The following is a 27,075-nucleotide window of genomic DNA, read 5'->3' as shown; positions in this document are numbered from 1 at the left end:
TAAATTTTAATGGTTCTAAAATCCTAAATTTAAAGACCTACCTGTGTTATGTTATAAATTTGTAGTTTACCTAATATCTACATTTTCTATTGGTGGTTGGTGTGTCCTTGCAAGGAAATACTAATAGGAAATGAGAATAAAATATTTTTAGAATAAAAATTTATTAACATTAAATAAACAGTAAACTGCCTAAATTAAGAATTAAACAATCTATTATTGTGCTGGAACGTGTTTTACAAATATATTGAACACAATTTTAGCCAGTTTTAAATTAATCATTTCTTTTACAACATAGGTGAAGACTGAAACATTTCTGAACCGAAATATATTTTCGAGTCCTTTATTACTTCTGTGTTATTATTTGAGTGTCATTCCCTGAACAGAAAAAAGAATAATCTTAACACCTTATCATTCTGGTTGAACCACCTTTAACGTCCCATCTGCAGCAAGCTCTTTAATCACATGTATAAAATGTGCACGGAATCATATATTTATTATAGCAAAAAAAAAAGTAATTTCCCAAATGTTATCACGCCAAGGAACAAGCACAGACAGGAACATTTGTGTGATAATTAAATTTGAATAAATATATGATTAAGTCAATTGCATAATTTAAAATATATATATATATATATATATATATATATATATATATATATATATATATATATATATATATATATATATATATATATATATATATATATATATATATATATATATATATATATATATATATATATATATATATATTTATATTATATTTATATATATATATAACTTTAAAAATAAAGTCGACCCTTGACATTAATTCTGGAATATCTGGTATTTTGGAACCGATTATAATCACTACTATTTAAATCCTTAATTTAGCTATTTAAATAACTGTTTGTATTTATATACTACAGTGTAATAGGGGTTAGTTTTGTTTAGAGGAAACACGTTGACTTTAATATTAACAAGTGATACGAAATTTTATAACAATGAATTCACCAAACTCTGATATATTTTTTAAATTTAACATTTATAGTACAAGTTTGCTTTTGACTGCAAAAATATTGCTGATCCTTTTTTAGAATATAAAAGGCTGTAGAGTTTATTACTTAAATGTGATTCTATTTTACATATCACATATTTTCTGTTTTTCAATAACTTCTAACATTTAAACATCCTTATGCATGGTACATAGTAAGCCTTAGACACTAGTGCCTTTTTATTTGAAGTAAAAATACGTGTTGACCGAACGAAAACTATTTAATTTAATGTATTTTCAATTTTTAATGTAAGGGGTTTTACGAATAAATCTTCCCCTAACATAAATATCTTAAGAAATGTTAATTCAATGTCCCAGTGCAAGTAGTATAATTCGAATGATTAAAATGATACAATTCGAAATTTGTCAGAGTGCTACAAATGCAATTACCGATTTTTTTTATAAACCCATTTAAATTTACGAAATCATTCTTGTAATTCCAATCTTTATCCGGTTTAACAATTATTATTAAAATTATAAACAACATAAAAAAATACATGTTACATAATGTGTGTATATACAAAAATATATTCGACGATTGAAGTATTTTACGTTAATAATCCTACTACAAATAAAAATCATTTTTTCAGGTTATCCATCACAAGGTTGATAGGTAGCTATTATTGCAGTAAAAATCACATCGACATTTAATATTGGCCTAATGCAAAAAACACATTAGCACAGAATACTTGAAATGATTGTCATGATGAATTTTAATTTGATCTTATTAAAACGAATGCCTTTTTTGTTTTAACTAAGTATAAGTGTGTGCTTCAGAGTGTCCAAATTTCCGTTATTTTTGGGGGTTTTAACTTTTCGTTATTATTGGAGATTCATTTTCCGCGATTTTCCCAGAAACTGCAAGGGATAAAAAGTACCTCAAATTGAGATAATTATTCCATTAAAGAATTAAAATCCCGGAAAATGGGGCGGTTTTCCATTTTATCTTTTTACCAGTCAAATCTACATTTTCATTCACATTAAACGAGCTATTAAACAACTAAGCTGGAAAGCTACGAAAAACGAAAAGTTTTAATGAGAATATATTTGTAGATTTTTGCAAAGTTTCAAAATGAGCCGGTAAAAAAAATCCAGTTTTTCCGCCATATTTTCGCTAGTGGCAAAGGTAATGGAATATTATCAGGTTCATCGATATGGAACTTTGACCTAATTTGATGAAAGAAAAATTGGAAACACCACTCACTTTTCATGACTTTCAAAAGAATTGGGCTTTTTAAAAATTTAGAATAGTGCTTATTTTTCTATAAATATAAACCTTCGAAAGCTGGCTTTGGGACACTATATAAAATATATGAGATTCTAAATAATTTGAGATTCTATGCAATAAGTAACCTAAATGGAATGAATTCGTATATATTGTTATAAAATCATGTACGGGGTGATTCTAAATACCGATTGTAATATGTAATTCTGGCCGCTTTAGGTGCCTTTTAAAGCGAAAAAAATTTCCAAAGCTCATTTCTACTTGTGTTTTCGTTATTTCTAGCAGCAATAGCCAAAAACAAGTACTGGGTTTAATTTTAAGTTACGAGGGGGTTTTCAAAAGTTTCAATATTAGGAAATTTTGCTTGCAGGTATGAAGGTTTTTTCTTATGGAACACCTAGTCTTGCTTGTCTCTTTTCTTAAAAATTAAGCGCTCGAAGAAGGAATACCAAAAACTCCCAGGGAACATTGAATTTATCCCATCCTGGAACAATAAAGTTATTTGATAGAATAGTTAATGGTATTTTTAACAGCAAATCAAATTACTAGACTTGTCATAAAGAGTTTGAGCCGTTTGGAAATATCAAGCGACCATTATTAGATCTCTATAAGCGCCGTTCAGAATCGCCCCGTATCAACTCAGGTACTATTTTTGTAAATGCATTCTCATATGAAAATGTGAACATTTTCCTTTCGGTTACGGGGTGTGTTAAAAGTTTTTACGTTTTTATGGACATCATATTTCTCGAATTGGCAATTGTACCTGAAGATTCGTCAAAAAAATTATTCCCGGACTATTTTAAACAAAGTTTAGGTTTGGGTATACCCGTTTTTAAATTAACTGTAAACCACAGGTCCACTAATCGACGTAATACATACAGGCATTTCCAATTCGAGCAGTTAACAATTTTAATCAGGGATGCACCTTTGCGAGGTGGGACTTCGGTTTCCACTGTTTGTTAAAGCCATTTTCTTCATTTTCTGAATCACAGTAGTTGCGTGGTAAGCTTGCTGAAAATGAAAAAAAAATGAATGATAAGTATGAAAAAAGCAGAATTATTGGAATAACAGATAGAGTATTATCTGTTATGGCGGCAAACAATTTTGTAGTCCTGTGGAATTTACAGGCAACTCAAATTCACGCCTATTTTGTTACCTTCCAACGAGATTTCGCAAAATTTTTCTTAAGCTGCTCGGAGACAGTGCTGTGGATATCTTTAGTTGCTGCTGTGTTTCCAGATATCCTAAAAACACGTAAAGTATAAAAAAGTACAAGTTTCGGTTAAGATTCCCCCAAAAAATTACCAAGGATGAGCGAGTGCCTGTTTACAAGTGAATCTCCTGTCTACGTTTACGGTCATCAAGCTAGTGATAAATTCCTTAGCAGAATCACTGATTTCATCCCAGTATGGGGAATGGAATTCATATTCACCTGAAAATATAACCATCATTTTCAAAATTAAGACTTTGTGAATTAATAAAAACGATTCACAATAATGTTAGTATTAAAAAAAATTGTAAGCATTCTTGGAAATTCTTTTTTTTTTTCCGAATTCCAAACGACATTTTAATATTTTTGAAGAATAATTCAAAAACAGCATCCAACAAATGGTACAAAAAAAATCATTTTTTCAATATTTTTACAAACCTTTTAAAATTTGGGCAAATAAATTGGCATCATTTTCATCATAGAACGGCGGATATCCGCAAAGTAAGATATAAGATATCACCCCTATTGACCAGACATCAACCGCCTTGCCGTATGGTTTTTGTGCTAGTACTTCCGGAGCTAAAATTATTTTTTTACAGCAAGATATATGCGGAACGATTTTGAATATACCTTACCGACATAGCCCGGTGTTCCGCAGGCTGTTGCCATTATTCCAGACTCTTCCATTTTTGATAAACCAAAATCACTAATCATAATTTTTGAATCTTCGTCTGGACTGTAGTACAATAAGTTTTCAGGCTAAAAAATAATTGATGACTATAGCATCAAACGTGATTTCTGAACTCTCACTTTTAAATCTCGATGAACTACCCCTTGATCGTGCATATAATCTACTGCTTCTAAAACTTGCCTAATTAGATCTGACGCGTCTTTTTCCGTATAGGATCCTTTTTCGACAATTCTATCAAACAGCTCACCTCCTGTAACACTTCAAAATTTTAAATTGACGCAGTATCAAAAATATCGTGAAATACTTACAGTTCCATCACCAAAAATACTCTAGTTTTATCTTCAAACGTTTCTAACAACTGTACAATATTGGGGTGCTTTAGTCTAAAAATTAAACGAAAAATTAAGGCAAATTAGTTTGTTTTGTTCGTAAAAATATTATATTTTTATTTAAATTCATTAATTTTGATCTAGCAACTTTTATTTTTAGCATTTTTCTTTTCGCCTGGATTATTGGTATACACGACCGGTATACGCCACTATATACCGTTTCACTGTGTACCTCTAAATTGAAAGGAATGCACCCAATTAAAACCACGAAGATAAATATATTAGCAATGTATGAAATAGTTTACTTTGAAGCGTATTTATAGATGATTTTTTTTGCGAATGTAAATGAAATATCCTAAAGTATAAAAAGTTTTTTTCGGTAATTTTTGGCAGGCTGTAGTGAATTTACGTTGAAACTCATTATCTATCAACAAACCAGAAACTAGGTCAATATTGTGCATTTTAAATCGAAAGCGCAACGAAAATGACAAAAATTGATCTATTGCTAAGTATATAAATTATGCAAGTATGGAATAAATAAATCATTGTGTATATTTCCAATAACAACAAATAAAACGTGGGCAAAATAACTAATCGGTTCTGATTTTTAAAACCTAACTCAAGATAAAAAACATCAGGCGATTTTGAAATGCATGGCTGTACGGCACAGAATATTGCGACCAAACTGTTATGGTTGATTTTTAAAATTTCCTTTATATTGTACAGGTCGCCCTAAAAGTGTTAAATGTCAAAATAAATAAGTTTAAAATAATTTGAATTTTGTCAAAATGTCAGAAATAATTAGTTGAAATTCTCTACTTATTAATATGTTTAAAACCCAACGCCCAAGAAAGAATAAGTACTCTAGATAACAATAATGATGGATAAAGTCTTTAGGTAAAAATCTGAAATAACAATCCAGATTTCAGCATTTACAAAAAGTAACAAAATTGACAAAACATACGAAAAAAATCATCTAGCATTTCTAAATACCATAGAGTAACATACAATAAAACTTTTATTTAGAAAACACTTAGGAAAATACCAAATAGCGAAAAAACCCTATTTTCGCTTTTTCTATGAAAATGTGAACAATAATTAAAAAGGATATTACCTGATAACTTTAATTTTCCAGTTGCAGTTAAATTATTCGAGTTATAGCGACTTAAAGTTCTTATTAGATTAAAATAAATTTTAGACACCCTATATAAAATGAGAAGTTTTTATAATTGGGATATACGTAATAATATACGCTTTGATACTTGTAACACTTTTGGAACAAGCTGTATAATAGAAAAGTAATTTTAAAAAGTAACCATAATAAACCCCACACATGCAAAAGTGAAACTTTTTAAAAACCTTGTATATTGGCGACATTATTAGCATACAAACCCAACAAAAAATTATGAAACCAAAAATTTCCCTATATCTCAATTAAACAATTTTACAACAAACGTTTAAATGGGGGATACGTGTAAGTGTGTAATTGAACAAACAACTCAATGTTTACAAACTTTTTCTTTATATCATATGTGTGTACGTAATACTTGATAGTAATTGCAATAGTTATTTTAATTATTTCATAGTATCATTCTAAAATGGTTCTAAAAGCACTGTCTGTTAGGGTCACTAAATACAAGAGTTCAAATACGTTGAAAGATATATCTCTGTGGGTAAACAGATCATGCGGCTTTATGATTTTATATTAACGTTAATAAAAAACGAAATTTGTGCAAAATATTTTGGAATTAACAAACTAACATTGCTATTTTGTCCCTTAGTTTTATGGATTGTGTAAGTGGCCATTAATATAGGCATTAAGGAGAGCAGCATCAAAATGTAATTGTTAAAAATATTTCGTAGTTGACCTTTATTCGAACAGTTTGTACGCGTAGTGAGTAGAATGGGTAATAGTATTTTATTTTCTAGAATTTTTTTCAGAAACAATTGATTTATTACATCCAATACTACCTTTTACGTTTTTAATAAACTAAAATTAAACCTTTGGAAATATTAAAACGTATTGCCTTATATCTCCAGAAGGAATATCAAAACTGTAACATTGTATATACTTGAATCTACATGTGTCTTGATTGTTTATAACACACACAATATAAATAAAGCCAATCAGTATAGTTACAGTATAGTTACATATGATGTGAAAACATTTAATGGCGTAATTTATATTCTAAAAGTTTACATAGTAATTTCCTTGCCACCAAAAATAAATTTGACGATAAATAATGACACAAGATTTTAATTCTAAAATGCCAATATATTTTCATTAACACCGCGGCTAAAGAAATTGTCTAAATTAAAGTGATCTTCACAATTTAAAATCATTGAATTGGATTTAAATTTTTATATTAAGTTGATGCAGGCTTTTTATTGCTAGGGAAGTTTAATTTATCACATTCGTATTGAAAAAAAAAACAAATATAGGCACATGTCCTAATTTTAACATTGTAAATAGAGATAAAAAATATACAAAAACACATTATTATCTATATTTTCAAACATTTGCCGGACCAACAACACAACAAAGTAATTAAGGGACTCACCTACGAAGCACTTTAATTTCATTTTCTAATGAATCTTCTTTTCCTTTGAGAGCCTTTTTATCAATTATTTTAACTGCATACATTTCCCCAGGGATCACTTTACTTTCCGCAATTCTGACCGTAGAAAAAGCTCCCCTGAGGCAAAAATATTAATAAAGAATGTTTTGAAGTAAAATAGCTTTCACTTACGTCCCCAAAACATCTTTTAGAGCGTATTTTTCATCAATTGCCAGTTTATCTTCTTTATCCTTCTTTGATTTTCGGTCTTTTCCAAATAATGGCATTTTCAACATGTTTTGTTTTGCTATAAATTACGGCGTGTTCTCTATATTACATTTATTTTATGTCAAAAAAGCTGCACACAATTACATTATTTGTTTGTTTGTTACAAGATTATAATTTCAGCTTTTAAAGGGCACGAAAAAACGAGTCATTTACAAAGTCCGAACAAATCGGCACCACACACCTCTAAGTTGAATTATTTACTGATGTTGAAAATGTCAACATGGTTGCCGCTGCCTGACACTTTGCTAGCAACGTTGCCATATGCATTATTTTTTCTTAGATTCAAAGGCGAATAATCATTATTGCTGGTTGACTGCCCTCTAGGTAGTGTGCAAATATACTAGGAAAACCCTGTGATTCGCGCTGAGTTTCTTATTAAAGGTCGTGGTAAACTGACACAACGAAAACATTTTCGAAATGTGGACGTGGCTAGAAAATACTCTATATTTTAGAAATAACTATTTTGGAAAATGCAGCGTTGCCGATTTATTCGAAAACAAAATTTTGGAGTGTATATTTTATGACAGATTCGGATAGACAAAATTTATATTATTTTTTTATAACAGTAGTTTTTTTAAGTCCATAAGTGAACTAAACAAACATTTTTTTCGCTTTGGGTTACATAATACATAAATGAAAACTCCTAATCATTAATTTTAATTAATTAATCATTTATTCAAACTTAAACACGTCAAATTAAAAAAAAATAGTTTGATAATTCAAAGAGTAATTCTTTCCTTATATTTTGTTACAAATTTTTAAACACCCTTTTTTATAAATCTAAAAAATAATGCGTGTTTGTTATAGTACCAGGTATGAGGGATAGTAATATAAGTGCATCGAATATTTGTTACTTCAAAAACGGTCTGAGGTTAGAAGGGGTCTTGAGAGAAGGCTTAAAAAAAAATGTTCATATAAAATGTCGGAAGACCAGTGACATTTCGTTTTTCTTTAAAATAAAAATAATTAATAAATAAATAAATAAATAAATAAATATATATATATATATATATATATATATATATATATATATATATATATATATATATATATATATATATATATATATATATATATATATATATATATATATATATATTCTCACGTATTGATTCACGGATGGAAAAATGTGATGACACTATATTCCGGGATATCATCCGTTCGCTCGTTGAACTCCGACTGGAATCCTGCATCCGACTGCCCAGTGTTCGAAGTGTTTTCGGAGCGCGAGCATTGAAGATGCCAAGTGAGATTTTGGCGAAACGTCTGCAGGATTCCAGTCGGATGCAAGATTTGCAGGATTCCAGTCGGATGCAGGATTCCAGTCGGAGTTCAACGAGCGAACGGATGATATCCCGGAATATAGTGTCATCATATATATATATATATATATATATATATATATATATATATATATATATATATATATATATATATATATATATATATATATATATATATATATATATATATATATATATATATATATATATATATATATATATATATATATATATATATATATATATGCAGGGGGAACCGGTTTAAATCAAGCGAGACGTCAATATGACAACACTGCCTTTAGAATTTCCAGAGGAATTTTACAAATTTCCGAAAAAAGTGTAAACTTGGTAATTATAAAAAGTTTGTTTTTTTTTCCATTGCAAACCGTTATTTCAGAATGTAATTAAGTTTTGGTTAATTTCGGCTAACACATACTTTCAATTGTAGAAATGCAGTTATAAAAAAGAAGCTCCAGCGACAAGCAATGCAAAGGAAGTCTAATATTTAGATTTTAAGAGCGCGTCCCAAAATATTATTTTCGAATAAAATATAAATGTAAAGCGACTCGCTCTATCTCAGGGTAGTATGGTAATTAAATTAGTCAGTCAGTGGCGTACATTTTTATACACAAATTTTATAAAGTTGCTCCCCTCAAGGGCACTGTATAATTTTTATTTAGCTATTGCCAAATCAGCTTATCACTAGAAACAACGCTGCCAAATTTCAACAAATCCGTGAGATGATATTTGAATTAAGTTAAAAAAAACTTTAACACTGCTATTGCAAGCTATACATTTTTGTTTTATAAAATCATCTGAGGAACCACCTCTTTAATATTGCCCCGTCTTTTTTAAACACCCTGTATAGTACGTTGAGCTGAAATATAGTATAATCCTGTATAATATAGTACGGTTGGTAAACCTCGCAATTGCTGTTATGTGTTACATATTTTTGAAAAGCTAACAATAAGTAAAATTTTTAAAAGACATACAGGGTATTTCTTTCAAATAAGTTTAGCGAATATATGGGAATAATGGGACACACTGTGCATTCTTATTGGATTTTAATACTCCAAAGATGTTTCTATTTTTTGTCATTTTGCTGACCCAAACTTATACGAAATAATAAGGTTGCCATCGAAAAATCAAACTATCTGATATGAAATATCTATATTCTTTTAATATATGCAAGATAACAAAAACACTGATACCCTAAATTTGAAAAGAAATAAGTATAAAATATACTCTAGTTAGTTATACATTTTACCTATCTACATTTACAAAAATCACTTAACTGATTTTAAATATATCACAAAAATATATAAAACTAAATCCTTTTCAAAAATTAGTATAAGAATTATAAATATATTCGACACCAGAAAAACGATTCATATATTTTTGGTAGGTATCAAATAAACCAGTTATTCAGAAGTACTTTTGTTAACATATATAATATGCTGTAAACTCCCCCCCCCCCCCCCCAAGAAATGAAAAATTGATATTCACGACAAATTTTACATTGGGTTTAAGTCCAATAAAAAATACTTTTTTTTTTCAAAAAGTAAGTCACTATGTGGAGGTTGATGGTCCTGGCGATACATTTCTCTTTCTCGATTTACTTTTCAGCTCATCTAGATAAGTTTGCTGAGACTCTGCCAAAACTTGTGCCATGATTCCCTGATCAAAGTCTTCCAATCCACCTATCGAAATGGCAAATTATTATAAATAAAAAAAAACTAAGTAATTTTTAATATGTATATGTATAATGAGTATCATTTACCGATATTATTTGCAACCGAGGAAGGCCCGGCTTGTTGAGTAAATTCGCCTGTAAAATTTTCTATGTTAAACCCCATTTCTGACTGGTCGGTGATGCGTCTTGGAGAGTTGTAAACCCTTTTTGCAAAAGCTTCTTCTTCTTTAGTAGGAACATAAGCTGGAGGCACATTTTCAATATTATTATCCGAGACGGTGTTTGCCAGAAATGCTGTTGCTCTTGGACTTGCTGCTGGAAACGTCATAAATTATCATCAATCAAATCGTAAATAATTGTTATTAATAAACTAACGCAAAGAAGAGTAGTTATTTTTTGGTGAAGAACAACTTTTTGGGGACTGACAACCTTTAGGCGACACAGAGCCGCGTCTGGAACTGCGCGGGCTTGAAGCCATTGAAGAAGTAATTGTAGAACTGCTACCACTCGCCAGCGGATGACCTTGCGCTTTTAAACGTTTTTCGGTATCCCGAAAATACTGAATGTAAGATTCTCTGGCCACTTGTTCTTCTATAGCCTCATTTGTAGCCTCCCAATCCGTAGCTTTAAGTTTATCTTCAAGCATTGTCTAAGATATTCCAAGATAAACATACACTTTACCCAGTTATTTACAGCTTCGAAATTACCTGTTCAATTAGTAACTGTTCACTGGCACGGACTGCATCATGCAATCTCCTATGATCAATATCGATTGGATGATAGTTAGGCAATCCTAACCCCACCCCAACCGATGGTTTATTTGGGTTGCTAATTGAATTATAATGACACATTCTGTGATAAGAAAGTCTGATGGGTTCATAAGTGTTGACAATTCTGGTTGAACAGTTAAAAATATTTATAGGTTCTGGAAAACCGATAAGCGTTAGAAAAGAGTTTCAACATATTTAGTGGTGTCTGTCTACCTATTTGATAGCAATAAACTTCAATGGTTCTATTATATAGCTCACTCATTGCTTGGATTTCTAGATGATTACCGTGAACATGCCATGTACGTTTTCGTGCTACATATTTGTCAAAATCTTCGGTCACATATGGTTCAAAGTAGTCTCGATTTTGTACCTTAAAATATGAATTTCCAGTTTTAGGAATATTTTTCAAACAGTTATTTTTAAAATTTTCAGTAAGCTACAGGGGGGTACTAATGAGCATTACATGAAAAATACTCACAATATAATTCATACAATCTTGCCTAACTTGGTAATGGAATTCTTGATCTCCATAGACTTGATCAGCAATGGACCGAAACAAACAAGCTCCATCTTCATTTATTTGTTTAATCTCATATCCTAAACTAGACATACATCTTGAGAAAAATTCATCCCTCTAAAAAATGAATATTTTATTTATTTATTTGTTAGTAGTAGTAGTAACAGTACAAATAAATAACAACAAGTACTCTAATCAAATAAGTAGTACACTTAACAGTAAATTACATAATTTTTAAAAGGATTTCTCTAAATTGCACGATTATGTGTGCACATTTTACCCAATTAATTTTACCTTTATGGTAGGTCTGACATTACAACATAACAACGACAGCATTAAATGCCTATCTACCATTCCTCAAAAGTGTAATTTCTCTTACAAAAACGGAGACAATAATTCTTTTCTACATAAAGAACTGATAGCAATTTTTTTATTTTTTCAGCAAAAATTGATAAACCCATTTTTTTCTCAGAAACCAAGTGAGATACGGAAAAATACAAGAGGCAAAGAAGTTGGGAAAAATATTAAAGCCACCCAAACGGCAGCGTTCATTTTATTGCCAATAATATCAGCTAAGCTAATCCAGAGAGGTCACTAGACTTCATAATTTTAACATATTAGGGCTAAATTAGCCTCTTAATAGACCAAATAACATTGCCAAATTTCAGCCGACTTGAGTGTATATTTGTTTAGATATTAATAGAAATTAAATATTAAATTAAAATTTCCAAAAGTTCTAGAAACTCCAAGTAATTCACGATTTTATAATTCAATGAGACCTCTGGCGGAAAAAATGTTAATATAGTTTGCAAGTAAAATCAGAAATGGTATTATTTTAATATAAGGTTCATTGTATTTTTTATATTCATATTATTTTAAAAAAGGAATAGAAATTAGCTTTTAATTTTGCTACATTGAAGACATACTGTAAATATGTCCTTTAATAAATTCGTTAAGGCTTTCGCGGCCCGTTGATAAGCTATTATCTTGATTCGGGTTTAAAGGCCGTCGTCGGTTGGAATTACTTCCTAACGTCTACGTCCAACATCGGAGATGGAAGGACCTCTGAAGAAGCTCGCCACTCGTGCTAGCGAAACGTTAGGAAGTAATTCCAACCAACGACGGCCTTTAAACCTGAATCAAGATAATAGCTTATGTCCTTTAAGTTATCGGTTCTTGCAGCAAGTCCCATTAAAATTAAGTGTTGCATTTAATAATGCTTCCCTTTCTATAAAACTCGCATTACATTTTAAATACGATACAAATTTTTGCGTCATTACAAATGATAACAGAGCCATTAATAATGCTTTATTACCACTTATGCAGGTAGAATGACCTGGTCAAAGGTAATATGTAACATGTGAGTTTTGAAGTAAAGTGGTCACATATGCTTACGTTTAGCCGATATACCATTAGGAATTATTAAACATTTTTAAATTCCAAATTCTAAGTGTTTTAAAAACATCCCATCTATTGGTGGCCACCAAACTCACCTTTTGCCATTCTTCTTCTGTTAGAAGCCTGTCCTTAATACTACTTTCATCATATTCATCTTCACTATTGAAACCAGTGCTCTCTTCTTTAGTTTCAACTTTACTGTTATTACAAGATGTTTCAGGGACTGTTTTAACATCAATGTCAGACCCATCAACGATCAAAGGTTCATTTCCAATTTCTCGTTTTGTTAGAGCCAATCTATCTCTTTTCTGTTCACGACGGGCATCACGTTTTTGTTCACGTTCCCTTTCCCTATCTCGAGCTCTGTCAGGTTCTTTAAATCGTTTTCTAAGCCTATCTTTCCTATCAGTTTTACTAAAATCATAAATATCCAAATTAAATCCTTAACATAAACAAAAAGTCATACAATGGAAACGGTGACCGCCTTGCACTTGAATTGTTATCCGCGAGAGATGATATCTGCAGTGAATTTATTTCGTTTCTCCTATTTGACCTGTCAGCTGAGACCTGAAAAAATAACGACATGCAATATCTATTGAACCAAATACACATAAAATTTTGCCTCTAAATTATCGAAATGAGCATAGTTAGAAAGGGAATTGCCCCACGAAGAAAGCAATAAGAAAGTATTGTACATGGAGAATCTCCTTTAAAGTACTTACACTTTGTTGATTACCATCCTTACTTTCCTCGGTGCTTGCATTAGTTTTTCGTATGGTGGGCAAAATAGTCATATTTTCCAGGCACTCAAACGGAGACCCAAAATTGTATAAAATGGATAAAATTTTGATAAATCTGTCAATAAAGACAGACCCATTCACAACCACAGACAACAAAGGGGGAACCATGTAATTTACAAATTGATTCTTTTATTTCAAATGTGGCCACAATCCTTGGTAATACCATCTTGCAAAGTGTGATCTGTGATTGGTGTTCGTGTTTTAAAGTAAACGCAACCTAGAAGAAAGGAAGAGCGCAATATTTTAGCCAGTAGAGGGCAGCCTTGATTGTTTGTCGTCGCCCAATTCACCTGACTTGTCAAATGGTTTCTGTTAATCAGTATTTCACGTGATCTTGTAAACCGAAGAAATTAGCTTATTGAATTTGATATAAGTCTATGAGAAAAATGAATATAATACATAGATTCAATTTAATAGTTTTGGGCGTAATAGTTTTAGCGGAATTTTCGAAATGCACAGAGTTTGTTCCTGTTTACATCTGGGGTACAAGTAGGTAAGTTAGAATTTTAAGCCCCACACTTTGCCAATTAAATTGCATTAGAGTTTTTAACATTTTTTTAACGCTATTGAATTGCATTTCAAAAGAATTTTATTACTATTCCTTACATCTTTTTTGCCATTACAATCATAGGACTTTTCATAGGACTATTGAACATCAGCCTGCCTTACATAAAGTCAGCCAAAACTCATTCAAAGATGATATTTTGGATCGCTTGAAGAGCAATCCTATATTAGTAGTCTTCACTGAACAAACGGTATCAATTGACAAAATTAGTTTTGTTGAAACATATAAAGTGTTAAACCTACTTTTAATTTCAGTTGAGTCCAGAAGATTTTTCTCAAAGGGACGAATCTGGTTTCACAACTTATCCAAGATTGTTGAAATTACGGAAAACTTACAAAGCATCATATTTTCCGTATGTGCAAAATCCCATAAAAGCTTTGGACAATTTAGTTGGAAATCCCACCTTAATATCGGCCGACCAAATAACAGAAGGCTGGAATGTTCCAGACTCTCAGATTATTATAATTGAGTTAAATGATGCCTCCGAAAATGAACAACGACATGAAATGTTAAAACGGCATGGTAATGTTTTGTTTTTTGTAGATTTGAAACACTGAAATGGGTTTCATTTTTAGATTCGCTTATTGCATCTGTCTATGAGAAGGTTTTGAACAAATATGGAAATGTTCTTGCTATTTATACAGCACATCGTACCTCTTGGGTAAGCATAGTTATTGTAGACTAAAGATGAAAGAAGAATATTTTCAACAATTGGTAAAAAAAACAACAAAACAGATTATGACATAGACACCAAGGTGGGTTTTTTTATAGGGACTTCTTATTTTTTTTTGTTTTCAGGTACTTTCATTTAGTAAATGATTTATTTTAATATTTTTTTCCTTTTAAAGTAGAGACAAAAAGCAAGTCAATATTTTTGCGACAAGGAGTCAGATGACCATGCATATGACCTCTTGTTATAAATTTCATTTTGAATGACTCCAGTAGACCCAAATTTTATTTTTATATAGCTGATTCAGTGATAAGATTGTAATTGAATTTAATTGACTTAAACACTTTTTTTTTAGGTCGGATCTGAAGAAATTGTGCAGTCTCGTAGAACAAGATCGCTATTGGCTTCTGATTTAAACTCGACTACAAATCAGTTCTTTGGCAATGATATTTTCTTCTACACATCGGGTAGCGCCATTCTAAATGGGTGAGTTTCATTGAATCGTTTTTAAGCCTGATGGGTTTTATGTTGCTTATTTTAGAGCTGACAAAGTTAATCTCACATATACAGAGTCAAATGAGAGTTCAGTTCTAACTTTAACAGGCTCAGGAATTTCAGAGAATGGTGCCAAGGTTGACCTCAAGTAAGTGTGATTCTATCAAGTTTTGCTTGTATTTTGATGTTCCTAATAATAATGTCCTTTATTTAGACTAAATTTTACAAGGACTGCTAGTAACTATTGGAATCTGCATGTTGTCGTTGTTACTATCGATAGTGTCACATTCCATGAGAAAGTAAATGGGACAATTTATGCTCCTTTGGCGTTTTCTTATGCTTGTGGAAATCAGGTTTTCAAAAATGCATCATTGGGGCAAAGTATTACCCTGCCAAGATTCCAAGTAACTATTACTTAATCATAGTAAAATAAGTATTGAATATTTAAACCTTGCTTTTAGGTTCAGCCTTTATACCGTCAAACCATTCTAACACAACAAATGAAGTTTGATGATCCTTACCATTGCGTTGGATTTACTTCTATTCCCATCTGGTCTGGATTGTTTGTAACTTTTATTCTAATGCTCATTATGACTTTTGGCTTAACCATGATGATGGACATAAAAACTATGGATCGGTTCGACGATGCCAAAGGCAAAACTATTACCATAAGCGCTGCTGAATAAAAATGCTCACATAAGTGGTAACAGTTAAAGAATATTTTTGTGTCCAGTTAATAAATTATGGGAAAATGTGTGTTGATTCAAAATATTCTTCGGAAATCAATTCTGTGTTTATTACATCTTCGATGGCAATCATTTTGTTAATGTTCAGGATATATACATCGACTTAATTGCATAGGAGAACATTTTACCATTAGGAATATTTTGCATAAATTGGACCATGTTACCACTATTTGTAATCGCCTTCCTGTCTTAACGCTCAGTATTGCACACCCGATGAAGATATGTAATATTTTACTTAGGAGTGGCAAAAAAAAATGTGATACCTAAGTTACTAAAATTCGTCACTCTAAGTATAACAAAATTGTCGGGTAAATATACTGCAGGCCTAACTGCCTATAATCTACTCTTCTTTCTATATCCCCTGGACCCTCTTAACGATAATGTTAGTCTTTTTAATGCTAAGAACGTCTGTCATACAAGGTGTCCTCTTGTTAAGCAATTCCATGAGATTCTATCTCTGCTTAAGATTTTTTATATAGTTTTTAAGACACCCTATAGATGTACTATAGAAGTGATATAGCTAAATGTTGGCATGTGTCGTTTCTCCTACCTTCTTTAAAAACATGCACAACAGAATGGTAAAAGCATTAAAACGAATTTTTTGTCCAAGAGATTTAGAAAATCAAATTTAAAACCTATTATATGACAATAGTATTTTTATCTTTTGGATCTATATTAAACTAGAAACATGTTGGTCTAGTAGTAGAACAATAATTGTTAAAAAATAGTCTATAGTTAGCCGTGATGTTGTTAAGAATAGATATACCCAGGTGTCCTACTACATATGTATATGGCATATGTTTTTAAATATATTCAAAAAAGGGAAGCGACAAGTGCAAGGAAAAAACATGGTTTTTATAGGATATTTTTGTTTTGGCCAGGATCATTTTTTTCACTTTCATTAAATTTTGATCCACAAAAGTAAAAAAAATATATGCCATGTGACGTAAATATTGGGACATTTTGTATACTGTGCTTCTGGCCTATTTTTACATTATAGGTCTGCACTATTAAAAATACAGAAATAAATGAAAACACTAATTTTCTAGATATGTATCTTGTTTGTTAAATATTATTTTGTATATATAAAACTTAGACCCTGTTGTTGTAAAAAGTTGTTATAGTTTAAAAGTGCCCTTATTTTTAATTTGATTCCTGAAATGGTAGGAGCTACCTGGTTCATTCCTTTGGTTACCAATAACATCTTTAGCGTGGAAATTTCGCAAAATAACTTTAGTTGAAAATATTTTATAGTAGTTGTTCACAGGGTTATGGGTTCATTTCAAACATTTGTATAATTTGTATATACCATCCTGCATATTTATTAATTTGTTGCCAAACAAATGTAGTATTTTGTGTCATTTCAATAAAATTGTTATAAAACACCGATTTTTCTTTACGCAAAGTTAAAAATTTTGGATTTTTTCCTTTGAAGACTAGAAAGTTGCAATCATCCCTTAAAGTATTAAATTGTCAATGCACCTCAAAAACTGCTGTGGGCTGATCTTAAGGTAACAAATATTAAGTCTAATCAAATTAACGAATTGTAATAGAAAAACTTTAACAATGTATTCAGCCGATAAAAGTAAATAAAGTTCATATAAACTTATGTCCAAAAATCCAAAAAAGTCTTGTTTTCTTATCTTTAGAAAACTTCTTTGATATGTAATAGGTATTATTGCCACTATATTGCTATTGCCAATATATTAATAGCATTTTTAAGAACCATAAAGATTTTGCAAATTAATGAATTTTGTAAGATTTTATGGTTAGTAAGATTGGCAAATAGTAGTTAAAACAAAAGATCCGATTCCACTCTGCATGGAACTGAATTAACTAAAGGATTTTGGAGATCTGAAAAAGCAAAAGACCAAAAAACATATTTTTTTATCAAAACTGATTATATTTCTAAAACTCTAGTTATATACACGACACAAACAGAATGGTACTATAGAATCGAGTAAGGTAAATATACCAAACTCCAATAAACGCAGTGCAAATTACACATCATATAGCATAATTCACAAAATATTTGCAAAGCCCAAAATATGATATATCCTTATAAAGGAAAAGATTATTCAAACTATTACAACTTATGCGTCTATGAAACACATTGTAGTATATAAAAATTTTTACTGTAACGACACTCAATGTTTAACCTTCGGAATCATCAGAACCCTCGGAGTCATCAAAACTGTCATCAGAATCCTAAAGTAAAAATGAAGTGTTTTATGACGTCATTTGACAGTAACAAAACTTTACCTCTTCTTCGACGCTGTCCGGGTCATCTTCATCGCTATCTTCGACGATCTGCTTTCTCGTCCTCGAGAACTCCTCTAGTTCTTCCTTAGTAAGACTCTTCAAAAATTTTTCAAACTCAGTTATATAATGTTGCTTCTTCTCGGTCAACTCTTTTTTGTAATTTGCCTTTTGCTCGGCTGAAATGTTTTTCCATGCTTCCGTAACCGCTTCCGATCCCGTATATTGCTTCGCGAAATATTTAAACAAAGACCTAAACAGTTAAAATAATTTAAACGATTAAAATCAAATTTTCAATTCTCACCTTGGCGGTTGTTCTGGTTCCTCAAACTTTTCTTCCCGCGCTTCTGTTTTTGCGCGTTTCTTCGAATTGCTCGCTTCACTATCACTTTTCTTCTTCTTCGGTAGGTTAAGCAACAGTTCGCCTTGTCGTTTGTCTTCCGGTAGAGTATCTATGTAAGCAAGGAACGCAGTTTGATATTCATCATTCAATTTGGATACCAACTCTTTATAGTGTTCTTTTTCAGTAGCGGAACAATCTTTCCACTTGGAAGAAACATAATTTAATCTTTCCCGTACAGGAATAGCTTTGATTTGGGCAGTTTGCAACATTTCACTAACAAAGAGTCCGTAAGCGGAACTGGGAGGTTTTCGTGGTTTCCCCGCGACTCTTTCCTTTAGGGCCAATTCTTCCTTGGATAAAAAATGCTTTACGGGAGCGTTATGCACATATTCCGGATGCTTCGCGACATATTCTTTCATGGCCACTTGGTATTCTAAAAATCTATCCTCTGCGAAGTTGATCCAGTACATCTTCTTTTTGTCAGACATGTGCCTCCACTTTTCTTTGCATATTTCCTTAAACTCCGACTTATCCCTATCAGTTATTTGTTCTCTATCATACTCCGACAGATAAAACAGCTTAAATGGAGCTTCCGGTCGTTTTGGAGGCTTCGTCGGTTTTTCCTTAATTTTTCCCAACTTCTTTTGTTCTTTACCTTTTTTGAGATTTACTTGTCTTGGCACTTCAGGATGAGTAGCACTAAAATGAGAACCATTAAACAATAACAAGAAAATTAACTATGAAATATTTTATAATCTTACTAGAACTCCTCCAACTGTTTTTTGTATTCCTCTTTATTTTGTTCAGCTAATTTATCATATTTGGCCTTTTTTTCTGGTGGCAATTTTTTATACTGTTCGCTAATTATACGGTTCACATCAATCTAAAACAAAATAATGAAGGCACTAAATTCTAGTGGACTGGTGATGTTCACTGGGAAAAATATAGTGGTCGAAATCAATAGGAAACACTTGGTCCTAAGTTTTGTAGAGCTCAAATTCGGCGTTTGTTGTTTGCCACCAGTTTTTTGAAGCTCGCCAAAACCCTGGAAACCCCGCCCACTATTATGAAAATACAAGTTCATTTTAACTTTAAGCTTGTGTTTTAATTTCTGGACAATCCATTCACATTTGGGTCTGTAGGAAATGAAGTACTTACCATAACCATATCTGGGTGTTCCCTTATTATTTTGTCCTTCTTTTGTATGTAGTACAGGAAGTAGGATGTAAGAGGTCGTTTAGGCATATCTGGATGTTTTTTGTGCTGAAAATGAGAGTATTATGAATCAGTATTTTGGATATGGATGTATTTTAATACTTTCAAAACTCCACGTGTCGATTTTTCAGGTAGTGAAATAACTTGCTTAACATCCTGTAAAATTTCGATAAGAAGACGGTAGTGTCTAACTTTTTTTTCTAGTTGCGCCCAAACTTTTTGACACTCGTCTAGGTTATAATTTTTAAAGGGTACCTAAAGCCATATGATTAAAATATAAAAATATCTTTTAAAAAAGGTTACTTTTTCCCATTCCAACTTAGCAAGTCGACTTTTATAACTCATATTATCACCCAACGGAATACAACATTCTATTCTACGCACCAATTCACTAAGATCATCTGTAGGCCAATGAATTTGCACTTTTTCTGCAATAACGGTAGATATAACCCTTCTAGCCACCTCTTGGGTCCTTATTACTTAAGCCTATTACTTACGACTTTTTTTATTTTTTATGTGGTCTTTTTTTGAATTCTCCTGATCCAAATGTTCAAGGTCTAGTTTTTCCTTGGGTGAGTCAGTTAGAAAATAATTTTCATTTTCCTCTGCTTCTTCATTGTCAAAATAATGCTCTGAATCCTCGTCTTTATATGATGTTTCTCTAGGTAAATTAAGGTCATCATAAAGTTCCCAATGATTCATTTCATTTCTATCCTCTTCTTTCTCTAAATCGGATTCTATTATTTTCTTTTTTTTTCGCTTTTTTGAATCCTATAATGTGTTTGGCAAATGAAAACTGTTGTTTACACTAGGATTATACTACAGAAAATTTCTTACTTTGTTGTCTTCACTCTTTGAAGCACTGTGGAGATTATCATTTACTCTTTTCTTATGTTTTTCTTCCGATGAAGACGATGAAGTAACATCCTCATGACTACTTGATTTAATTTTGTGTTTTGGCCCTTTTGATAATATTTCTGCGTTCCGGTTATTGTTTTCTTTCAAATCCTCAATGTATTGTACATTTTGTTGCTCATCTGGATTTTCTTTTTTTTTCTTCTTTTTCTTCTTTGGTTCAGCTTCAATTGCTTCTAAACCCTTTCTTTTTTTAGGTTTCCGAGATTCTTCATGGGATTCTGGATTTAATACAGTTTCACTCACAAATTCACTGTTTTCCTCAGCGTCTGGGAGGAGCTTCATATGATTGTCCTCATGGTTAATGTCTGTGTCTTTTTTGGAATGTTTTATCTTTTTTGGCAATTTATTCTTCTTCGAATTCATTTTTGCAGCTCACATTCAATTTTTAAAGAAAGTAAACAACAATTGAAAGTACTTATTATAACCACCTCGCTTGTCTTAGACCTTGCTCCATGGTTCATTCCAATAATCAAAGAAGATGGAAGATCTTCTTCTTAATTGGTTCGTGTTTAGAATTTAACTTCGGTAAAACGAGATACGAGTTGGTTAACCATTTTTTTTTCAGCGGTGTCATATCGGTTAGCCCTTTTCAAATTTTATAACCAATTTACACAGCGATTTGTGGTAAAATTTCCACCCGTTGCATATTAGCCTTAAAAATAATTTTGATTTTTAAAAATGAATGATTCATTTAGAAGTTTATTGCCACCACGTTCCGGTTCTTCACTAGGATCCCTGTCCTCTGTTAAAAAGCAAAGGTGAAGTAACGCAAATGGGAAACACTAATTTCTTAAGATATACTTATTTTAGTCTGTTGAATCCCAAAGGTTCAGTTCGAATTATATTGAAATCTGCACACAATTTTGTTCAACGTTTCGGTTTACCGGTTCCTGTAAGAGTTGAAGAAGCATTTGCATTTTCTGAAAGTAAGTGGTATTGCTGAATTAAAATTAATATTGGATTTGTTAAATTTAGGAAACTCCGTTATAACTGCACGGTTAGAAGGTTCATATGCTTGGGTGGTGTGCAGTAGAAAGCTATATATTTGGCAATTTAGCCATAATGTTAACAGAAGCAATCCATCATCAAAACAAAAACTATTTCCACGGTGTTATGAATTGCAGTTGCCTCAGAGTGATTTGGCCCATAGAGCTGAACTAGTGACAATATTTGAAAATAAAGATTCATTTTGCTGCATCGCAGTTTCACCTGAAGGTATTTTTTGTGTACCTGTTAAAATTATGTATAGACAGGTCTTTTTTGTCACTTCTTTTCTTGGGGGCATGCTTGTTCTCGAAAGTCCCGAGAAAATAATTTTTGTACCCCTTCTTCATCCCTTGCTAGTGTTTTAAGGGAAAGGTCCATTTTTTTTTTAATTTTTGGGTAAGTAACAATATAAGAAAAGCAACTTTCGGCGTCAATTTAGTTAGGCTAAGGTATTTACATACATTTTTAAAGCTATTTAAAAAAAATCCAAAAATGTTTTACAGGTCACCAAACCTGATTTTTTTTTCAATTTCTTTCATTTTTTTCAGTTTTTATGACACTTTTGGCTATATTTTTGAAATTTCCTTTCCACAAAAAAGCCCTGTCTATAGCTATTACAGATTGTAAAATGTGAAATAATTTTTTAACAGGAATGATACGTTACTGGCCCGATATTTCTCAAGAACATGTGTCTGTGGACCAACATGTTGAACTGCAAGGTCAAGAATGTGATAGCTTAATAAATGTGCAGGGTTTGGGTTGTATTATTGTTACAACTACATGCACAGTTGTTTTGGCCAAAGTAAAACCGGGAAATTATGGACCAGATATTGTATGTGACACGTTAAGAACACAACTTAGTTGGCTTGGGGGGGTAAGCAGGAGAGTCTCTTCAATATTTTTTGGTCCAATGGCAACTTATCAAGGTACAGAAACGGTAAGTTTTGGTTAGTTTGGCAAATATTTACATAAATATATTTTTCTTTTGTAAATAATTGGTTAAAACCGTTAGTAGGTATGTGTTAAAGCACATAAAATTCTGCTAATTTCGTCTATCACAAAGTAAATTCAAATCGATTGCAGCGGATAATAAGACTTCTAGCCATTCCAAATGCTCCAAAACTTTGCACAGTTTATGTTCTGGCTGGGAGTACTTTGCAAAAGTGGATTTTATCAGAACATAATGAAGAAAATCTTGTATTGTCTAGTGACATAGGGCCGATTGTTCGAGATGGCTATCGTTCACAAATTTCTCACTGGGATTCATGTGATCCAGCAGATATCGATGTTTGGATACTTGATATACAGGAAGATGCTGACAGCATACTTTTGCTCACGGCCAGTGTCAACTTACACTTTTCACCACAGGTATTATGTTATAAGTTGAAATGTGCAAATATAAGGTTCTTAAATCTACTTATTTGATTTATCTTACTTAAGAGGCAACATATACAATGTAAATCCCAAATATTGTGTGTCTGTTCTCTGCTGTCCTAGTAGTTCTATTATACTTTCAATGTCAGTCCCATAATTTATAGATTGGAAACTATCAGTCCTAGTACTGTGCTCTTCGGTATATCTATGTATTTAATTCCTTCCGAGTAATCTATAATTTTTCTTATGTTTTTCAGGTGTATTACGTTTTGATTTCTGTGCCAATAACATCAACTAGTATACAAATTAGAAATTTTATATTGCTTGAATTATCCAATCTTTACAACGAAGAAAATCCAACAGAAATTTTATCATATAAATTTATTTTATGCGGAAATACGGTTTATTTATATAACTCTAAAAGTATATCTGTTATAAAAATGCAAGAACCAGCGGATACTTTAGAATTCCACCACTCCCAAGATCAAATCTATGGTAAATTAAAATGTTTATTTTTGCAAATCTTTTAGTACAATGTTTTATTTTAGGCGCTACAGTGTGTGATGATATTCCGGTATTCCTTTCTAAACAGCACGGTCTTATTACTGTTTCCAAAATAGAAAATAACATGAATCTCTCATTTGCCACATCTGCTTCGAATTTGGACTCATCCTCCTCCTGCGAAACCTGTCTCACGTCGCCAAGTAATCTTTCCGTTTACCAAATGAATGCCGATGAAATATGTAGCGCTCATAAAGACACTGCTAGTCAACTGAAAGCGGCATTTATATTTCACGTTAAAAGCCAGCTGGTAAGAAATAATGAATGATTTACTTGAAAATTTATTACTTTTATTATATTTTTAGACTGAATGCCTAGAGATTGTCAATAGTCTATTTGCCAGCGACATGGCTACCTTAGCAGGGATAGATGCTCCGTTGGACTTAGTGGTACTGCAAATGAGCAAAGAGATGTTGGATGACACACCAGCAGCGGATCCACGCTGGAACAATAGGGATGAAAGTTGCCCGGCTCAGGGTTTGGGTATGCTTCTGGTGTCTCTATACCATGCTTAGGTAGTGTAATACAAATTTTAGGAAGTTCCCACTCCATGCAGGTGCTGCATCAAATTCGTGATAAGCAGAAGGCCTACAATTTGTTTATGAAGTTTCTTCGGGAAGCGGGCTTGTGGGACAGGTTTGGAGCAGTGATCATTAGGGATATGCCTGTGACAACAGTTCATGCTTTAGGTGGGCCTAGATAGATTTCAATGTTATAGAAAGAGAATTTTTCTTCAAACCGTTTTAGCTGAATATTCGGAAAAAATCATGGCTGCAGAGGTACTGAAACTTAAAAGCGCTAGTGAGTTATTGGAGAAAGCTCTACAAAGAGTGGTTAAAAACTTTGCAGGAAGATCCAATAAATTACTAACAACGCAGGATATTTTCTTTAGGGAAATCAGTCGAGTTAACGAAGTTATTCTATGTTTATCGAAAGTATGCAAGGATATTTGTCACTCTGCAATGAGCCCAGCTGATGTTGCTGAAATTATACACGAGGCTAACGAAATTATTACGGTAAATTATGAACAAAATTTTATATCAAGGCTTTGGAAAAAGTAAAAATCGTATTTTTTAGTCGGTATTTCAAGAAATTCTGCAGTACAGGCAACAAAATGCTGAGTTATTTATAGTCAATCAACTAGCTAGTGATATGCAATTGCAGTATTTACCGTGGACAGCAGCCGAAGGTCCTGAGGGCTTAATGGACGCTCTCATGTTACAGGTAAATATTATACTGAAGATACCTGTTTGACAGACAACAAAAGTCATCAGTATAATTACCAATTATACATCTCAGGCCATGTTGCCATTTGAGTTAATCTAGGCCTCTTGAAGGCAAGGTTTTCCAATGCCTTTCTTCCTCAGAAGTGATGTTTCAACGCCTGATTTTCTTTACGTACTTCTTTTCAAAACCACCAGTGCTAATGGTAGTTCAAACTTCCCGATATATATTTTAAATGAGTATATAAAAAAAATTATAACGCCATTATCGTTTATATTAATTGAGATGTAAGTCTGTTATTTTTTTATTTCATGCTTTTCAGTATTCGCTAACCGTAAATTATGGCGTAAAAGTCGCAAGAAAACAGTTGAAGAATAAATTATTAAAAGATTTGGTGACTATAACGGATTTAATTTTGGATGGTAAAAATTCGCATTTGGAGAGTTTAAACGACCGGAACGCGCAAGCAGTGCTTCGCAAACAATTCACTAATTGTCGTACTAAGCTGATCAAACCATTTGGTAAAGGAATTTTCATTCAAATCTTAAAGTTTTACGAGACTTTTTTAGTTGAAGAACAAGCTTGGGAACAAGCGGCAATGTTGGCAGAGAAATATTTAGATTATGAAATGTTGGTAGCAATATGCGAATTAACTAATAACGAAGAAAGATTAGAAGAATACAAACGACGTTTTGTTGATAGCGATTTTATGGAACATATGCTTAACTGGTATCTCAAAGAAGGAAAACATGAGAAAATCCTCAATAAGTAACGTTTTTGGCAAATTTGTTGCCGCGGCTTTTATTTATCTCTGGAAATTTTAAACAGGAATCCCACTCATGGTGATGCAGCTGTAGAATATGAGTTACGTCGGTTCTTGGACGAACATCCATCCTTACTTTGGGTACAGCAAATCTATGACAAAGATTTTTCTGCAGCAGCAGAAACCCTTCAGTGTTTGAGTCAACGCGTATCCCAGTCACTGAAGCGCAAAAAGACTGTTTTGTCCTTATGCAAGCTGGCCAAACTCGCAGGTTAGCTTGGTTTTTTAATCCAATTTGTTCGTAAATGCACCTAGTTTCGCTCGCGTCCGTGGTTGTTGTCACCAAGTGCCATGAGAGTGACCTTTATTGTTGTGTTCATGTTTTGTATATAGGGTCAATTATATTAAAAACTTTTTAGCCCCTGAAGACGACAACGATTTTATTTCTGAAATCGATGACCAGCTGGAACTGGTCTCGTTGCAGGAATATATACCGGACTATGTATTGCAGAAATATGGCTATGACCCTATGAATCCAATCGTAATTGCACCTCGTGAAATGATAGCCCTTTATACTTGTATAGAGTATTCAGATTCCAATGAACTTGACTACAAAAGGGCTCTTAGCATTATCAAATTTCTCGAAACTGAAGAAGAAAAATCGGAAGCCAGCTTGAAGGTATTGTTTACTTTTTAAATGAAGTGTTATATGCCCGAGTTGTTTTATGTTCTTCAGATTTGGCGGGCAGCGTTGTTGCGTGATTTCTGGAATACTCCAACTTTAGATTCACCATTGCAATATATTCAAAACACCATATTTTTTAAGTTGGCCAATTTATGTGCAAACTTGGGTAATTGGGAACACTATTGAAATTGAGTTGTTTAATTGTCTAGCAATTTTTTTAGGGGATAATCCACATAATGTTCTTCCGCCCATAGAAGTATTAGTGGACGATCCAGCACTAGCACAACTGAATAGTAATAAAAATTTCCAATTTTTGTTGAAAGCCGGTTATGATTATTTCTATCGTACCCATCTGTAATACTTCTTAAATTATTTCTAATACATTTTTCACGTTAAATCTTTTACTTTCATTTTTCCACTTCTATCATCCTCCTGAAATTCTAAATCATGTCAATACACCCATACAGGAGATTAT

General features: G+C 32.1%; 5 protein-coding genes across 8 annotated transcripts; 2 read left to right on the top strand and 3 right to left on the bottom strand.

The window, feature by feature from the left end:
* Positions 1–764: 764 nt before the first annotated feature.
* On the bottom strand, positions 765–7,521 carry LOC132695681 (calcium/calmodulin-dependent protein kinase type 1-like). Its single transcript, XM_060660091.1, has 9 exons — positions 7,239–7,521; positions 7,050–7,184; positions 4,468–4,542; positions 4,279–4,417; positions 4,104–4,227; positions 3,907–4,047; positions 3,564–3,690; positions 3,415–3,502; positions 765–3,269 (listed from the first exon to the last, which is right to left on the bottom strand). Exons 1-9 carry the CDS (start codon positions 7,340–7,342, stop codon positions 3,168–3,170), a joined length of 1,035 nt encoding a protein of 344 aa, XP_060516074.1. The 5' UTR covers positions 7,343–7,521; the 3' UTR covers positions 765–3,167.
* A 2,244-nt stretch (positions 7,522–9,765) lies between these two features.
* Positions 9,766–13,913, bottom strand: LOC132708667 (OTU domain-containing protein 5). 4 transcript variants are annotated; one of them, XM_060681142.1, is made up of 9 exons: positions 13,718–13,913; positions 13,462–13,562; positions 13,091–13,409; positions 11,559–11,714; positions 11,294–11,450; positions 11,018–11,235; positions 10,740–10,959; positions 10,398–10,625; positions 9,766–10,317 (listed from the first exon to the last, which is right to left on the bottom strand). In XM_060681142.1, exons 1-9 carry the CDS (start codon positions 13,901–13,903, stop codon positions 10,187–10,189), a joined length of 1,716 nt encoding a protein of 571 aa, XP_060537125.1. In that variant the 5' UTR covers positions 13,904–13,913; the 3' UTR covers positions 9,766–10,186. The 4 variants fall into 4 exon arrangements, with proteins under 4 accessions (XP_060537125.1, XP_060537126.1, XP_060537123.1 ...); XM_060681143.1 differs by having other exon boundaries at positions 10,398–10,622; XM_060681140.1 differs by having other exon boundaries at positions 9,767–10,317; positions 10,686–10,959.
* A 150-nt stretch (positions 13,914–14,063) lies between these two features.
* Positions 14,064–17,202, top strand: LOC132695733 (V-type proton ATPase subunit S1). Its single transcript, XM_060660185.1, has 8 exons — positions 14,064–14,288; positions 14,439–14,550; positions 14,615–14,882; positions 14,936–15,021; positions 15,386–15,516; positions 15,572–15,673; positions 15,740–15,929; positions 15,987–17,202. Exons 1-8 carry the CDS (start codon positions 14,173–14,175, stop codon positions 16,209–16,211), a joined length of 1,230 nt encoding a protein of 409 aa, XP_060516168.1. The 5' UTR covers positions 14,064–14,172; the 3' UTR covers positions 16,212–17,202.
* A 979-nt stretch (positions 17,203–18,181) lies between these two features.
* Positions 18,182–21,475, bottom strand: LOC132695513 (nucleolar transcription factor 1-B-like). Its single transcript, XM_060659801.1, has 9 exons — positions 20,926–21,475; positions 20,586–20,859; positions 20,392–20,516; positions 20,191–20,343; positions 20,032–20,136; positions 19,635–19,756; positions 18,835–19,572; positions 18,534–18,783; positions 18,182–18,479 (listed from the first exon to the last, which is right to left on the bottom strand). The coding sequence occupies exons 1-9, from the start codon at positions 21,367–21,369 to the stop codon at positions 18,426–18,428; spliced, it is 2,265 nt and encodes a 754-aa protein (XP_060515784.1). The 5' UTR covers positions 21,370–21,475; the 3' UTR covers positions 18,182–18,425.
* Positions 21,476–21,571: 96 nt separating this feature from the next.
* Positions 21,572–26,984, top strand: LOC132695512 (nuclear pore complex protein Nup133). The gene is made up of 17 exons (XM_060659800.1): positions 21,572–21,764; positions 21,817–21,932; positions 21,982–22,221; positions 22,644–22,930; positions 23,077–23,361; positions 23,625–23,862; positions 23,916–24,178; positions 24,234–24,411; positions 24,465–24,617; positions 24,676–24,944; positions 25,006–25,152; positions 25,475–25,673; positions 25,722–25,920; positions 25,981–26,186; positions 26,335–26,594; positions 26,652–26,766; positions 26,822–26,984. The coding sequence occupies exons 1-17, from the start codon at positions 21,685–21,687 to the stop codon at positions 26,956–26,958; spliced, it is 3,372 nt and encodes a 1,123-aa protein (XP_060515783.1). The 5' UTR covers positions 21,572–21,684; the 3' UTR covers positions 26,959–26,984.
* Positions 26,985–27,075: the final 91 nt, after the last annotated feature.

This window comes from Cylas formicarius, unplaced genomic scaffold (assembly GCF_029955315.1).
Source record: "Cylas formicarius isolate icCylForm1 unplaced genomic scaffold, icCylForm1.1 PGA_scaffold_12__32_contigs__length_19106922, whole genome shotgun sequence".
NCBI lineage: Eukaryota > Metazoa > Arthropoda > Insecta > Coleoptera > Brentidae > Cylas > Cylas formicarius.
The sequence above is the reverse complement of the archived record's forward strand: the minus strand, read 5'-3'. Positions and strand labels throughout refer to the sequence as shown.